This window comes from Xyrauchen texanus, chromosome 32 (assembly GCF_025860055.1).
Source record: "Xyrauchen texanus isolate HMW12.3.18 chromosome 32, RBS_HiC_50CHRs, whole genome shotgun sequence".
In the NCBI taxonomy this organism is placed as follows: Eukaryota; Metazoa; Chordata; class Actinopteri; order Cypriniformes; family Catostomidae; genus Xyrauchen; species Xyrauchen texanus.
This window is the reverse complement of record NC_068307.1, coordinates 30,657,404-30,671,669: the sequence shown is the minus strand read 5'-3', so window position 1 is coordinate 30,671,669 and position 14,266 is coordinate 30,657,404. Positions and strand designations below refer to the sequence as shown.

The window sequence follows — 14,266 nt, the reverse complement described above, 5'->3', positions numbered from 1 at the left end:
TGTCTTGAACAAAACTCCTGAATATCTTTCAAAGATTTACCAAACCTAGTGACAAGTTCTTTGTCAAAAGCTTTCAATGCACAACAACATGGTTGGACTGATATCACCCTGACTTCTACAGTAGAAATGGCATAAAATCAACCAATCAGATTGGAGCATGTTTTGAGAAAGTACATTTTTTGTGTACTGCATGCATCAGATGGTTGATGAACAGTCTGCAGGCATGTCATCTGAGACTGAGACTACTAAACCTAAATATACCGACTCAGTTTTGACCTGGACAGCCGAGCGGTCACGACCTTTGACTTCTCCATAAAGGCTTGACCTGTGACCCGAAGGGCACAGCATCCAGATGATCTGAATTGTTCATGTGGAACTGAGCAAATTTTCAATACCAAAGATTAACAATCCAGGAAAATAGATATGGAAAAATACACATTAAAGACATGTAATCATTCATTATTTGATCGTGTAGGTCCCCTTGTCCTTCTAAAACAGCTCTGACCTGTCGAGGTATGGACTCCGCAAACCTCTCAAGGTGTGCTGTGGTATCTGGCGCTAAGACATTAGCAGCAGATCCTTTAAGTCCTGTAAGTTGGTAGGTGGGGCCTCCATGGATCAGACATGTCGGTCCAGCACATCTCATAGATGCTCAATCGGATTGAGATCTGGGGAATTTGGAGGCCAGGGCAACACTTTGAACTCTTCATCATGTTCCTCAAACCATTCCTGAACAATTCTTGCAGTGTGACAGGGCGCATTATCCTGCTGAAAGAGGCCACCGCCATCAGGGAATACCGTTGCCTTGAAGGGGTATACCTGGTCTGCAACGATGTTTAGGTAGGGTCGACCCAAGGTGTCCCAGCAGAACATCGCCCAGATCATCACACTGACTCCGCTGGCCTGCCTTCTTCCCATAGTGCATCCTGCTGTCATCTCTTCCCTACCGGCCGTCCACATGATCTAAAAGAACATGATTCATCAGACCAGTCCACCATCTTCCATTGCTCCATGGTCCAGTTCTGACGCTCACCTGCCCATTGTAGGCGCTTTCGGCAGTGAACAGGGGTTAGCCTGGGCACGCAACCCCATATACAGCAAGCTGCGATGCCCTGTGTGTTCTGACACCTTTCTATCATGGCCAGAAGTAAGTTTTTCAGCTATTTGTGCTACAGTAGCTCTTCTGTGGGATCGGACACGACGGGCTAGCCTTTACTCCCCTTGCGCATCAGTGAGCCTTGGGCGCCCATGAACCTGTTGCCGGTTCACAGGTTGTCCTTCCTTGGACCACTTTTGGTAGGTACTAACCACTGTATAATGGGAACACGCCTCAAGACCTGCCGTTTTAGAGATGCTCTGACCCAGTCGTCTAGCCGTCACAATTTGGCTCGTCACAAGTCCCTCAGATCCTTATGCTTGCCCAATTTTCCTGTTTCCAACTCATAAAATTCAAGAACTGACTGTTCACTTGCTGCCTAATATATCCCACCCCTTGACAGGTGCCATTGTGACGAGATCATCGATGATATTCTCTCCACCTGTTAGTGGTTTTAATGTTGTTGCTGATCGGTGTATATATATATATATATATCCATAGTGCATGCTTGAAATTGGAGGCCTGTTTTACCTGATGTTATTGATAGAAATATTTTATTTTTAATTTGTTATTAATTTATTATTTGTATTGTATTGTTTGATTGTATTGTTGTATTGTATTGACTAATGTCATACATTTTTATTTAATATTTATTTTAAATTATTTTTAAAATAATTTATATTTAATTATTAATATTACTGTATACGTTATTTTTGTATACAGTATATCTTTAGTCCAGGCTTAAAATTTGAGGCCTATCTGTTTGACGGTTTGATGTGGTGGGTTGATCTATCCCATCATGCATTTGTCCTGTGTGGCATTCCACCTGACTAGTGAAGCAGAGAGAGAGAGAGAGACTATCATACACATGCAGCTGTGGGTCTCTGTTATTCACTCTCACTCGTTGTTCGTCAGTCTTGAGTGTTAAATGGGATTTTCATTGAATGACACTCCTGATCGTTTGTTTTTACAACTGATAATACATCATTATAAGCTTACAGAGGAACAAAGCCACCCCTTTGTGTGTTTGTGTGTGTGTGTGTGTGTGTGATCAGCGGTCTACACGAGCAGTTCAGTGTGATGAACAGTCTACAGATGTGACTATAATGACACTCATTGTAGAGTAATTGTGTGTGTGGATTGTTTCCAGGACTACAGCTATTTTGAGTGTGTGTGTGTGTGTGTGTGTGTGTGTGTGTGTGTGTGTGTTTGTGTGAGTGTGTATTTATTACTTTGTGGGGACCAAATGTCCCCATAAGGATAGTAAAACCTGAAATTTTTGACCTTGTGGGGACATTTTGTCGGTCCCCATGAGGAAAACAGCTTATAAATCATACTAAATTATGTTTTTGAAAATGTAAAAATGCAGAAAGTTTTCTGTGAGGGTTAGGTTTAGGGGTAGGGTTAGGTTTAGGGGATAGAATATAAAGTTTGTACAGTATAAAAACCATTATGTCTATGGAAAGTCCCCATAAAACATGGAAACACAACATGTGTGAGAGAGTGTGTGTGTGTGTGTGTGTGTTTATGTGTGTTTGTGTGTGTGTGTGTGTGTTTGTTTATGTGTGTTTGTGTGAGAGTGTGTGTGTGTCTGTGTGAGAGAGTGTGTGTGTGTTTATGTGTGTTTGTGTGAGTGTGTGTGTGTGTGTGTGTGTGTGTGTGTGTGTGTCTGTGTGAGAGAGTGTGTGTGTTTATGTGTGTTTGTGTGAGAGTGTGTGTGTTTGTGTGAGAGTGTGTCTGTAAGAGAGTGTGTATGTGTGAGTGTGTGTTGTGTGAGAGTGTGTGTGTCTGTGTTTGTGTGTGTGAGAGTGTGTGTGTTTGTGTGAGAGCATGTGTGTGTGTGTGTGTGAGAGAGAGTGTGTGTGTGTCTGTGTTTGTGTAAGAGAGTGTGTGTGTGTGTTTGTGTGAGTGTGTGTTTGTGTGAGAGCATGTGTGTGTGTGTGTGTGAGAGAGAGTGTGTGTGTGTGTGTTTGTGTGAGAGCATATATGTGTGTGTGTGAGAGAGAGTGTGTGTGTGTGTTTTTGTGAGAGTGTGTGTGTGTTTGTGTGAGAGAGTGTGTGTGTGTGTTTTTGTGAGAGTGTGTGTGTATGTTTGTGTGTGAGAGAGAGAGTGTGTGTGTGTGTGTTTGTGTGAGAGCATGTATGTGTGTGTGTGAGAGAGAGTGTGTGTGTGTGTTTTTGTGAGAGTGTGTGTGTGTTTGTGTGAGAGTGTGTGTGTGTGTGTGTGTTTTTGTGAGAGTGTGTGTGTATGTTTGTGTGTGAGAGAGAGAGTGTGTGTGTGTGCATGTGGTTTGATTCACAAATTAATTATTGTTTTGAACCAATGCTTTTTAATTTAGTCAAACTGATTTACATAGCGTTTGTGAATTGTCAAAGTTAAACTTTGTGTGTTATTTCCCTAAATATTCATTTTACTACAAGTAGAACATAATATTGTTTGAGTGATGATTCAAATTAATCTCTGAATCATTTTTCTTTAAACTGGTTCATTCAAATGATGCTAAAATGAATCGGTTGTGTACATGATAGTTTTCCGTTTTTCTTTTTTTTCTTTTTTTTTTTTTTTTATTGGAACAGAAATCTGAAAACTATCATTATGGACAACATTATAACTATCATATACCGTTGCTTTTTGTGGAATGTTTTGCTCGAAAAATGTGCGTTACCTTGATTGGGGAAAAAAAAGACACTTATTCAGATTTTTTTGTTATCTAACGCAATACTCTCAAACATTTTTAATTGTGATTGAAGTGTTCAAATACTTTCTGGGCCACTTTAAATATTTCCATCAATCTCTTAAACAGCACAAGTGAAAACGGCTCTTAAGCACACAGAAAAATCCAGATTTGTGCCTCTCAGATCTAAGAGTTCTTGTCTATCAACAGAGACAGTTTTAAAAACACACACTCTTTCACAATCACGCACCATCACATCGTCTTATTCTCATCTGACAGACGGCAAGAACGCAAACGGATGTGATGGATAGTGTTGCTCTTCCACCGCCGTGTAGGCAAATGGGCTCCTCAGAAGCTAAAATTGCTTTATTTTCTTAAGCACTTGACAAATGCGGCCTTGCATCCAAATGACGGCAACTGTGCCGTGTTTTTACCGTGACACGTGAAAATGGCATGACCAATTACAGTTTAAACACGCTGCTGACATTACAAAGGCAGGTCACTGCTGAGACGTCTAAAGACACGTTAGCAGAATGAAATGAACACTGTTGTGTTTGTGTGTTCTCAGCACATCAATAACGAACACATCCACGGGGAGAAGAAGGAGTTCGTGTGCCGCTGGGACGAGTGCTCGCGTGAACAGAAGCCGTTTAAAGCGCAGTATATGCTGGTGGTGCACATGCGCAGACACACGGGGGAGAAACCGCACAAATGCACTGTGAGTTGAGCATGCTAAACACAACTATACACACACACAAACACACTTACTTCTTCGCTTTGATCCTGCTGAATGGAGTTTGAAAATGAATAATGCCAGAGATTGTTTGCACTGGCCAAACTCTAGTTTATTCTATCTGAGGTTTATGATTGTGTGAATGCATTTCAGTTTGAGGGCTGCTCTAAAGCATACTCACGTCTGGAGAATCTGAAGACACACTTGCGTTCACACACCGGAGAGAAACCCTACGTGTGCGAACATGAGGGATGCAACAAGGCCTTCTCAAACGCCTCGGATCGAGCCAAACACCAGAACCGCACACACTCCAATGAGGTAAAGAATCAAACTCACCTGTATGTGTCACCTGTAGGTATTTACATGATTGCAAATGCACTTTAAGGCCCAATGTATGTGTGATCTGAGCGTGAAGCGAGCGTCTGTGTTCCACAACTGCTTTCGGGTCCTTAAATAACTTATAACGTGCGAGTAAGGGCAGCCAGTGGAGTTTCTGGTGCCCTCCTAGGGAGTTGGTGCCCTACGTAGACTGCGTAGTATGCGTATAGGGAGCGGCGGTACTACCACAATTGATCGTTAAATGACAAGTTACTTGACACATGCATGATTTTCTATTGCTGTGGACCACATAAGGAGTTATCGAGCAGAATGTTTGCTATTCATCAATACGTCAAAAGTAAATGGTGATTACGGGCTGTCGAGCTTCGAAAAGGACAATAAAATGAGTTCATATGAATCATGCCCTATATTCCAAGTCTTCTGATACCATACGTATGATAGCTTTGACCCAAACCCCCCAAAAAGTTGTAATTAGCTGATAAGGCATTTTACCGAATGAGGTGAAAAGCAAATCGCTCCCTGTAAAGGTATCAATGGAAAGGAGGAGGCGAGAACCGGCTTTTCAATATAAATAGTTTTAATGATAAACTTAAAAGACAACATAAACACACATGACGGACATGTCCGCTAACGATCTCTAAGGGGAGGGAAACAGAAATAATAAAAATGGGGGGTACTTCCTGTAACAGTGTAGTACCCCCCAAAAAACTGTCAAATTTAAAAGAGGATAAAGGCCAACGCAGAGCGACAGTGAGAGAGAGAGAGGAGACAGAGAGATGAAAAAAAAAAAACTCTTACTCGCTAGTTCTCCGATACGCCGCAGCTTGTTCCTCGGCCACTACTCCACCCTTTATCGGACGACAGCCGCGCCTCTCCGGGCGGATCCGAGGCAGTCCTCCAGCCCCTGGCGGACGGAACACCCCGCCGCGTTCTTGGGGAACAGAAGGGGTCTCCCCCGCCCCTGGCAGCGGTCCTCTCGCTCCAGGCGGTCACCAGTGAGCCCCTCCCCGCTCGCGGTCGGCGGTCTTAAACCCTGCCGTGTTTCAGCAGCCGGTAGGCGACTCCTGCGCCCCTGGCAGCGGCCCTGACTGCTCCACCGCTCCATCTCCCCTCGTGGTCGGCGGCCATCGTCCTCGTTCAGGCGGCTGGGCTCCTCGTCCCCTGGCAGATGGCCGTGGCTGCTCCGTTGGGGTGGACGGTAGTGGCGAGAACTCTACAACGGCGCATCCCTCCTCCTTCTTTCCCGGGTTTCGGCACCAGTGTAAAGGTATCAATGGGCAAGGAGGAGGCGAGAACCGACTTTTCAATATAAATAGTTTTAATGATAAACTTAAAAGACAACATAAACACACATGACGCACATGTCCGCTAATGATCTCTCTCTCCCGCACGGCCCTCTGCAGTCAGCCTTTAAACCTCACGGAGGCATAATTAGCCTAATACGAGACCGGGTGTGTAGGATCACGACCCGGACACCGCCCTCCACCCTGCCACACTCCCATTGTAATTGATGGTGCTATCTACACTTGATGCGACCATCGCGCCACTCCGTCAGTTTACGGACACCCCGTTCGATTTCTGATGTCTGTTTTTGCACGTCACATTTTTAAAATGTTTGCTTCAACACGACATCGGTCGCATCTGGTGCAGACAGGTGATGGGGTGACTAGAGGACTGCAGAATTGTCCTCTTTAGGTGAAATATTCTTTTATACCCTGAACTAAGAGAAGTCAACACAATTAGATTAGTTAACGTCACTTCACGTGGGAGTTTCGTGCTCGTGCCGCACCTGTAGCGATTCTTCATATGGACGATCAGATAATCTGCTTCACCGTTGCTTAAGGAACTGCTAACTGCCTAATGCTATGTAAATGTGCCATTTTCAGCATACGGTTACAAATTTAGGCCAAAATTGGGTCTGTTTGCATACTCCCTCATCATGTGTTGTGATTGCTCCTGGACGCCCAACGCTGTCCCATTAACAAGCTTTGCACACAAGTGTGTACACTTTAAGTGTGTGTGTGAATAATGAGCTGGGAAGCTAATGAGTACGGCAACCCACGATACATTAGTGAGAATCAAGCGCATCCCCAATGGAGAGAGAGACCACCTGCAGATTGCACATAGAAAATGAAGCCTGGTGCCATTTCCATTCTTGGCTGATCCATCACGAGCTAACTGAGAGAGAAAGATCATTTTGTCGCAACTTTATTTGTAAACAGCAATGCATCACAGACACTTAGCATTCGCACCATCAGTATGTCACCGACACGTACTCTGTAATTTATTCATCTAATTGTGTATTCGTCTAAAGCTCCATTTGAAGATAATCTGACTTAACAGGAAGAGATAAAACTCTTAATTCAAAGTCATACATTTGACTGTTAAAGGGTCATGTGAAACCGAGAGATATTTATCTCCGCAGAAACCCTATGTGTGTAAGATTCCCGGCTGTACGAAGCGCTACACCGATCCCAGCTCGCTACGGAAACACGTCAAAACCGTCCACGGGCCCGAGGCGCACGTCACCAAGAAACAGCGTGGCGAGCTGCCATCACGACCTCACCAGCCCAAGGAAAATGTCGATTACGAGTCGGGAACCAAGCTGTCTGTCCAGACGGTGGAGGAGAAACTCGAAGCCAACAGCACAACTAGAGGCGTGGAGGACTATCTGCAGGTCAAGTCAATAAAGACTGAGAAGTCTATGGTAAGATTCCATTGAAAAGTAGTTAAGTCTAGTTACTCATGCTTGAGTTCGTATGATGTTGTATTCTGAAATGTGTCAGACCACAGCTCATAATGCAATTCTATAATTGCTATAAGTATGTAAGGCTATAATATGTACTCTCAAATCAAGGATGTAACCACTTATTCAGGATTGGTTGGGACCAATTGTAATAAATTAATAATCAACCTCGGAAAAATCCCATATCAGTAGACAACTCTTAAGAATATTGGGGTGGACATGTCCCCCTCAATGTCTATTGTGGTTACAGCCCTGTATCAGATATATTATTTATTGCTCATTAAATATACATTCAAATGTTTTTTGTCCATCAGAGGTTATGGTAACTGAAACTAACAAAGCATGCCACTGTATCGGACCTCAGTTTTCTGCTCACTATACATGTGCTTCCTGCTATCTTTTCCTTTTCTCTTGCGTACATTTTTCGTAAGGACAGACGTTATTGAGGTGAGCACGGAAATCATGTACTGATGTCTTCATAGCTGTTTCCACGGTTATTTTCAATGCAATGGGTAGCTGAAATACAAAGACATCGACATTTTTTTAAGCAATATTTTTGCTTAAAATGTATGTATTTGTATATGGGAAATGACCATGGATGTAGTTCCACATAAACATTACAAATTTAACTAACCGTAGCAGGTAAAACTCTCCCTCTTTACTTGCTAGCTTGAAAATAACTTATTAACTTCCTGTTGGGGTCCTGATTAGCAACATTTAATAGGCTCCCCAACAGATCGTCTATTTAGAAATCGAGTCACTCCATATGCTATCCAGCCAAATAATGGCAATTATAAAATATTAATAATTTTTCTTTTTGGACGTTAAAATTACATGTCATGTCAACTGCCCGTGCATGCATGGTAAAGTGATTGCAATGCATGAAAAAGCATGTCATGATTCTCTTTCAACCACATGCTGTAAATAAGTCTGCTATCTTCTCTTTTTATGCATTTGTTGTTTTATTTATTTCTGTGTGCAGAGTTTGTATTATAAAAGCTCCCTCACCTGCAAAATCAAATTCAGGACATTGTATAGCTTTGCACTGTTTTGCAAACTGCTAGCTTTTTAGCTGCCAGCTTGGGTGTTAAATAGAATATGGTATGGCCGCATAAAAAATGTGTACCCCCTATAGTATATTTCGTAATTGCTTGCGATATTTTGACATGCAGAGGGGCTCTAATTTCCCATGGAATTTCCCAACAATCCAATCCAATCACCCACATTAGAGATCTAATGCAGCCCCCCCCCACCCACCCACCGCCCGCCCCTGGCACTCCAGGATAAAAGCCATTTGTGAATTAATATTATATCAGTGGGACTATTTTTGTGTCCTGAACAAATAGTGCCAGAGATCAAGTTGTGATCAAGAGCGACTTCCCGGTTCACATGGGGACAGAATACATTTGTCGCATTCGTTGGATGCACCTTCAAATTACATAAATAAAATGACGTAGCATACCTTATTTTATGTTGAGAGATTTCCCCTTTGTGTATATACGCCAGAACACATGCATAATGCACAAAGATGTTGCCGTAGGAAATAATGATTAGTCAGGCATTTAACCTAGATTTCTGAGATGATCACGAGGGGAAGGATATAAACGTTGAGTGTGTGTTAAGAAGGCTCAGTATGCTTATCCCCACTCAGTATGCTCATTATTTACAATTACAATCCACGAAGTGATTATAAGGGCTGCCTGCATGTCGCTGTGCCTGAATTCTGCTTCTGTTGGCTCATTCTCTCCGTTGAGTAATATTTTGGGTGGCATTTATTGGGTAACCAAACTTGTACTCCCGTTGGTCTCTCTCAGATGTATCAGTCCAGCCCTGGTGGTCAGTCATCATGTAGCAGCAAGCCATCACCACTTGGCAGTGCCAGCTACCATGATGGTGGAGTAGAGCTGATGGGACTTAGCGGGGGCAGCATGGGAGATCTGAGCGCCCTGGACGACATGCCCCTCATGGACTCTACCGTCTCCACGGGATTGTTGGGCCTCCACCGTCACAAGAATGCCAGCTCTGCACACAAACTCACACACTTGAAGCAGGAAAAGCTAAAGTCAGTGAGGGACTCGTGCTTCTGGGCAAACCCAGCTCCTCCTGCCCCCAGCACCAAACTACCACCCATCAGTACCAGTGAGTTACTAAACAAACAAATCCATGATTATTCTTCATGTACCACTGCCGCTGTCATGCTGTGTCCTGAGAGTACAACGACAAGCAATTTGTTTGTCAGCACTGAATGCAAAACTGCTCAAGAAGCCATCACAGCCAAGAAGAACAAATTTGATGTTTGATGTAGTAATTTGTGTAGCTGAATTGTAGACCAATGAGATTTCACAGAGGGCGGGGTTACACAGCATAATACTGCAAAAATAGCAACCAAGCAATCAGTAAAATGTCCACTTGCTCATTGCTTGATAGGTCATGTTTCATAAGTTCCTAAAATCCAAAATGTCCTCATTATGTATGTTTTTTGTGAATTTTGAACTATATGCTCTTCTAAATTCTTCCTCTGTCACAGGTTCTTTGTTGGAAAGTTCTGGCAGACTCTGTGATCCGGGGCTCTCCAGCCCACGCCTGGGTGACCTTTGCCCTGGTAAGACTATGATTCTGAGTCAGCTGGTAGAGCGTCGGGACAGCCTGGCCAGCACAGTGAGCTCGGCCTACACTCTCAGCCGACGTTCCTCCGGTATCTCCCCCTGCTATTCCAGCCGTCGTTCCAGCCAAACCTCTCAACCTGGCGGTCGCATTTACAACATAAGCTCAGCCGGATCCTACGACCCCATCTCCACAGACCTATCCAGAAGATCCAGTGAGGCCAGCCAATGTGGAGGACTCCCCAGCCTGCTCAGTCTCACTCCTGCCCAACACTACAGACTCAAAGCCAAGTATGCTGCTGCCACAGGGGGTGCTCCACCAACCCCTCTACCCAATATGGACCGCATGAGCCTGAAGACTCGCATGGCCTTGTTTGGGGACTCCCATGAAATTACCTTGTTCCCAGTCCATCCACCCACAGTTCCAAGGAGGTGTAGTGACACCAGCTATGCTAATGGTAGCGTTTTGCCCCATGAGGTACCAGGCAACATCACACGAAGGGCAAGTGACCCAATTCGAAGAGTGGGCATAGAGCACCATTCTCTCCATCAAGGGCAGCGTTTCAACAGCATGAATAATGTCAACCACTACTCTAGCCAACATGTCAACCTACATCAACTTGAGGGTAACGTAAACTGCCACCTGTATCCACCCCGGCCTCCTAGCATTTCAGAGAATATTGCGATGGAAACCCTGGCAAGTGACATGGACAATCAGAACACTGGTCTTGATGATGCCATCATGTTACCAGATGATGTTGTTCAGTACCTCACATCTCAGAATGGAGGCTCCACCCAACATACAGCGACAGCACACCGTGTGCAGGGCATCCATGGCTTCAGCTCTCCACAGCAACAGCAGTGCCATTACCAAAGTGCGCCGGCCTTGGTGGAGGGCAGCATGAATAGCGTAACGCAACAAACAGCAGCTTCCTGTCAGATGAGTCCAAGCTCTCAGCAGACATTCCCAGGCTCCCCCAATGCCATCAAGAGCCAGATGCCAGTGCAGTGGAACGAGGTCAGTTCAGGGACAGTGGATTCGACTCACTGTCAGACCAAGCAGGGAAACATCAGCACAATCCATCAAAAACAAAACCTCAGCCCTTCTCAGAACCTCAGTTCCAACCAGCAAGTTGGGCTAATGAGTCAGAACCTCACTCAAGCTGCCCAACAGAATCACGTGCAAAGGAATAGCGCATTTATTTCCCAGAAAATGACCTGTGGGCCAACTCAAAGGCAATCACTGCATCAGACTGACTTTCTGCACAGGTACCATCAGGGCTCTGCTTCAAGTGACATAAGTGGAAATAACAACCAACTCCAGTCTCACAGAAACATGATAGGGCTCAGTGTAGGTTTGCCGAGCCCATCTGGTAAAACACTGATGGCACAGCCTGCCAGCGAACAGAATAACAGGGTGCAAGATGAGCCAGTGACAAGTCAAAACCATGCTACTTTTCAGAATAATCAGGAAAATTATTCCCAGTTGAACATCAACCAGCAAGGCTATGGCATTCCAGCCCAGAATCCCATGCTGAACAGAAACCATGGGAATCTACAGCCAAGACCGCCCACAGAACCCAAGCCTTACAGCCGGCAAATCACAGGGCCAATGTCAACTGCAACGCAGCAACTTGGTTACCCACAATCCAACTGTAACCCAGCATATGACACCTCAGAACCAAGACCAAAAAAATCAGGCAATGTGGGTGTTAACAGCTCAGATACCAACACCATGTTCTACACTGGTCAGATTCACATGTTCGATTCCAACAGTCTAGCAATGGTGGACACAGTGCAGCATGGGACAGATAGCATAGCCATGGCTGCATTAGGCTCCCCTGAATCAAATCAGGTCTCCAGCACGGTGGATTCAAATGGAGCAGAGCATCTGCAGATTGACTTTGACGCCATGCTGGATGACGGCGATCACGCCAGCCTCATATCAGGAACTTTAAGTCCCACCCTCCTCCGCAGCTTTTCCCAGAATTCCTCCCGCCTCACCACACCCAGGAACTCCGTGACATTGCCCCCGGTGGCTGCGGGAATCGGCAACATGGCCATCGGAGACATGAGTTCCATGCTTACTGCACTCGCAGAGGAGAGCAAGTTCCTCAATATGATGTCATAGGAAAAACAGGAAGTAATATTTAAAGAGACAGAGTGAGACCTATGTGACTTTGAACGCAATATAACCGAATATTGTATAAAACAACATTTAAAATCCTTTTAAAAAGTGTATTATTCTGTACAGTATTAGTTAAGACTTTGGTAGTGTCTTTTGTTGGCTTTTGTTTGTTCAAGAAGCCATACTTTGCCTTAGAAAAGTGTATACAGTGCATATGTAAACAGAGAATTTGAAAAGTGGCAGTCCAGTATTTTTATATATCCTTTGAAGTGACAAAATGAAAACAGGAAAAGTGCCTCGGTGTGCACAAGCATATGGAGGAATAACATTACACTAGAACAGAACGGGACTTTATCATTTCTGTCGTCTTCAAGGGATACGAAGAGGTTTTGTATATTCTGTAAATTATTGTACTTTCTATCATGTTTGTATCAGACATAAGAGAAGCTCCAAATTATTGATACCACAGATGGAGTATTATAAAATGCTTTTTTTGGTTTATGGAGGACCAGAATGGGATCATAAAGGAACATAACAGCGCTCTAAAGAGATGTACTAAAGAGATTATGACTCTCATGTCTGAACCGGGCTCAATCTGAGCGAAACACAGAACTGATTATCAAAAAACATATGCGTAGGCTGTCCCGATGTACACAGACTCCTTTTACAAGGCTGGATCATGTAGATATCTTTTGTATATTTTTAATGAAATACAATATTGTTGTTTTTTCTACAACAGTGTTGTTTGGTTTTTCATTCTACACAATTGGTCTTCATGAAGGACTTGGAAATAGGATTTCTTTTTAAGGGATCAAATAATGAACATTTCCACTATTTTTTAACAAAATCCCTGATTATTTCAGTCCAATCTTAACAGTTTCAGCAGCACATTTCAGCACAGATTTATTTGAACTGGTCTTAATATAATTAAGGTTTTACTGAAGGATGGGGCAGTGCAATTGGAAATCTGAAGCCCATGTGTGAGGACAACAAAGCATTATTAATCATTTCACATGTGAAGAAGGCATCTATATAGAAGTCTTAATGACACAGAAAAAAAGTACTGGAAAAGCTTTTTTTTTGGCACACAAGACTTTTGTGGAAACAAGGGGGAAAACTACTAGTGACTAGTGTGAAGCTTCCATCAAAAACACACGTCAAAATAAAATCTTGATTCAAAATAAAAGCTAGACACCTGAAACTTAAGAAATTGCAATAGAAAAAATTATGTATATTTTAACTGTATAGTAAATGTAATATTTACTTTATAGATAATAATTAATTAATAAATAAAATAATGCTAAATAATAAAAATCAAGCAATGCATCACAAGCAAGAGTGCTTTTGTACTGAATAAGTTTGGTAAAAAATAATGCAATGGTGTAAACTTAAACATAGAATTCTAAAAAACAAAACAAAAACACTAGATTTGAGAAAAATAAAACAGATTTGTGTAGGGCCCTACTTAAAATGAATGCACATAACACTTATGTCAGTTGGCGACAGTATGAGAGGTAAACGCACAAAGGAGGATGATCGCAAGACTCGCAGACTTGAGTGAGATTTAAGATGACATTTATTTGATGAATATAAAACAGAAAGGTAATGTCTCTCTCTTTGACGTTGGCACCGTCTGGCGGTCCGAAGAAGTACTCGGAACCGTCATATCCTGGCGGAGATAGGAGGCAGGGGCGAGGAGCCATGCAAGGCACTAGCCTGCCATTGGGAGCAACTTGGGGTTCAGTGTCTTGCCCAAGCACACTTCGGCATGTGGAGTCACATGACATTAGAAATAGTTTTCCTTCTTTTCTTTCAATATTGTTTTGCAGTTGTGGCTCTGGACCTCAAACAGTTGAGAATGGGTTACTTTAAGAGGACTCAACGCATACTAAACAGGTTCTAGAGTAAACCACCATGTTTTCTCAAATAAACAGTGGCAGATTTAC

At 43.3% G+C, this 14,266-nt stretch overlaps 1 protein-coding gene across 1 annotated transcript in view; it reads left to right on the top strand.

Annotated features, from left to right (window-relative positions):
- Positions 1-12,992, top strand: part of LOC127625860 (zinc finger protein GLI2-like) — a 102,032-nt gene extending 89,040 nt beyond the window's left edge. Inside the window, exons 10-14 of the mRNA XM_052101278.1 lie at positions 4,340-4,489; positions 4,658-4,822; positions 7,269-7,550; positions 9,404-9,728; positions 10,117-12,992. Coding sequence (XP_051957238.1) covers positions 4,340-4,489; positions 4,658-4,822; positions 7,269-7,550; positions 9,404-9,728; positions 10,117-12,323 — 3,129 coding nt within the window. The 3' untranslated portion in view covers positions 12,324-12,992. The remainder of the gene's footprint in view (positions 1-4,339; positions 4,490-4,657; positions 4,823-7,268; positions 7,551-9,403; positions 9,729-10,116) is intronic.
- Positions 12,993-14,266: the final 1,274 nt, after the last annotated feature.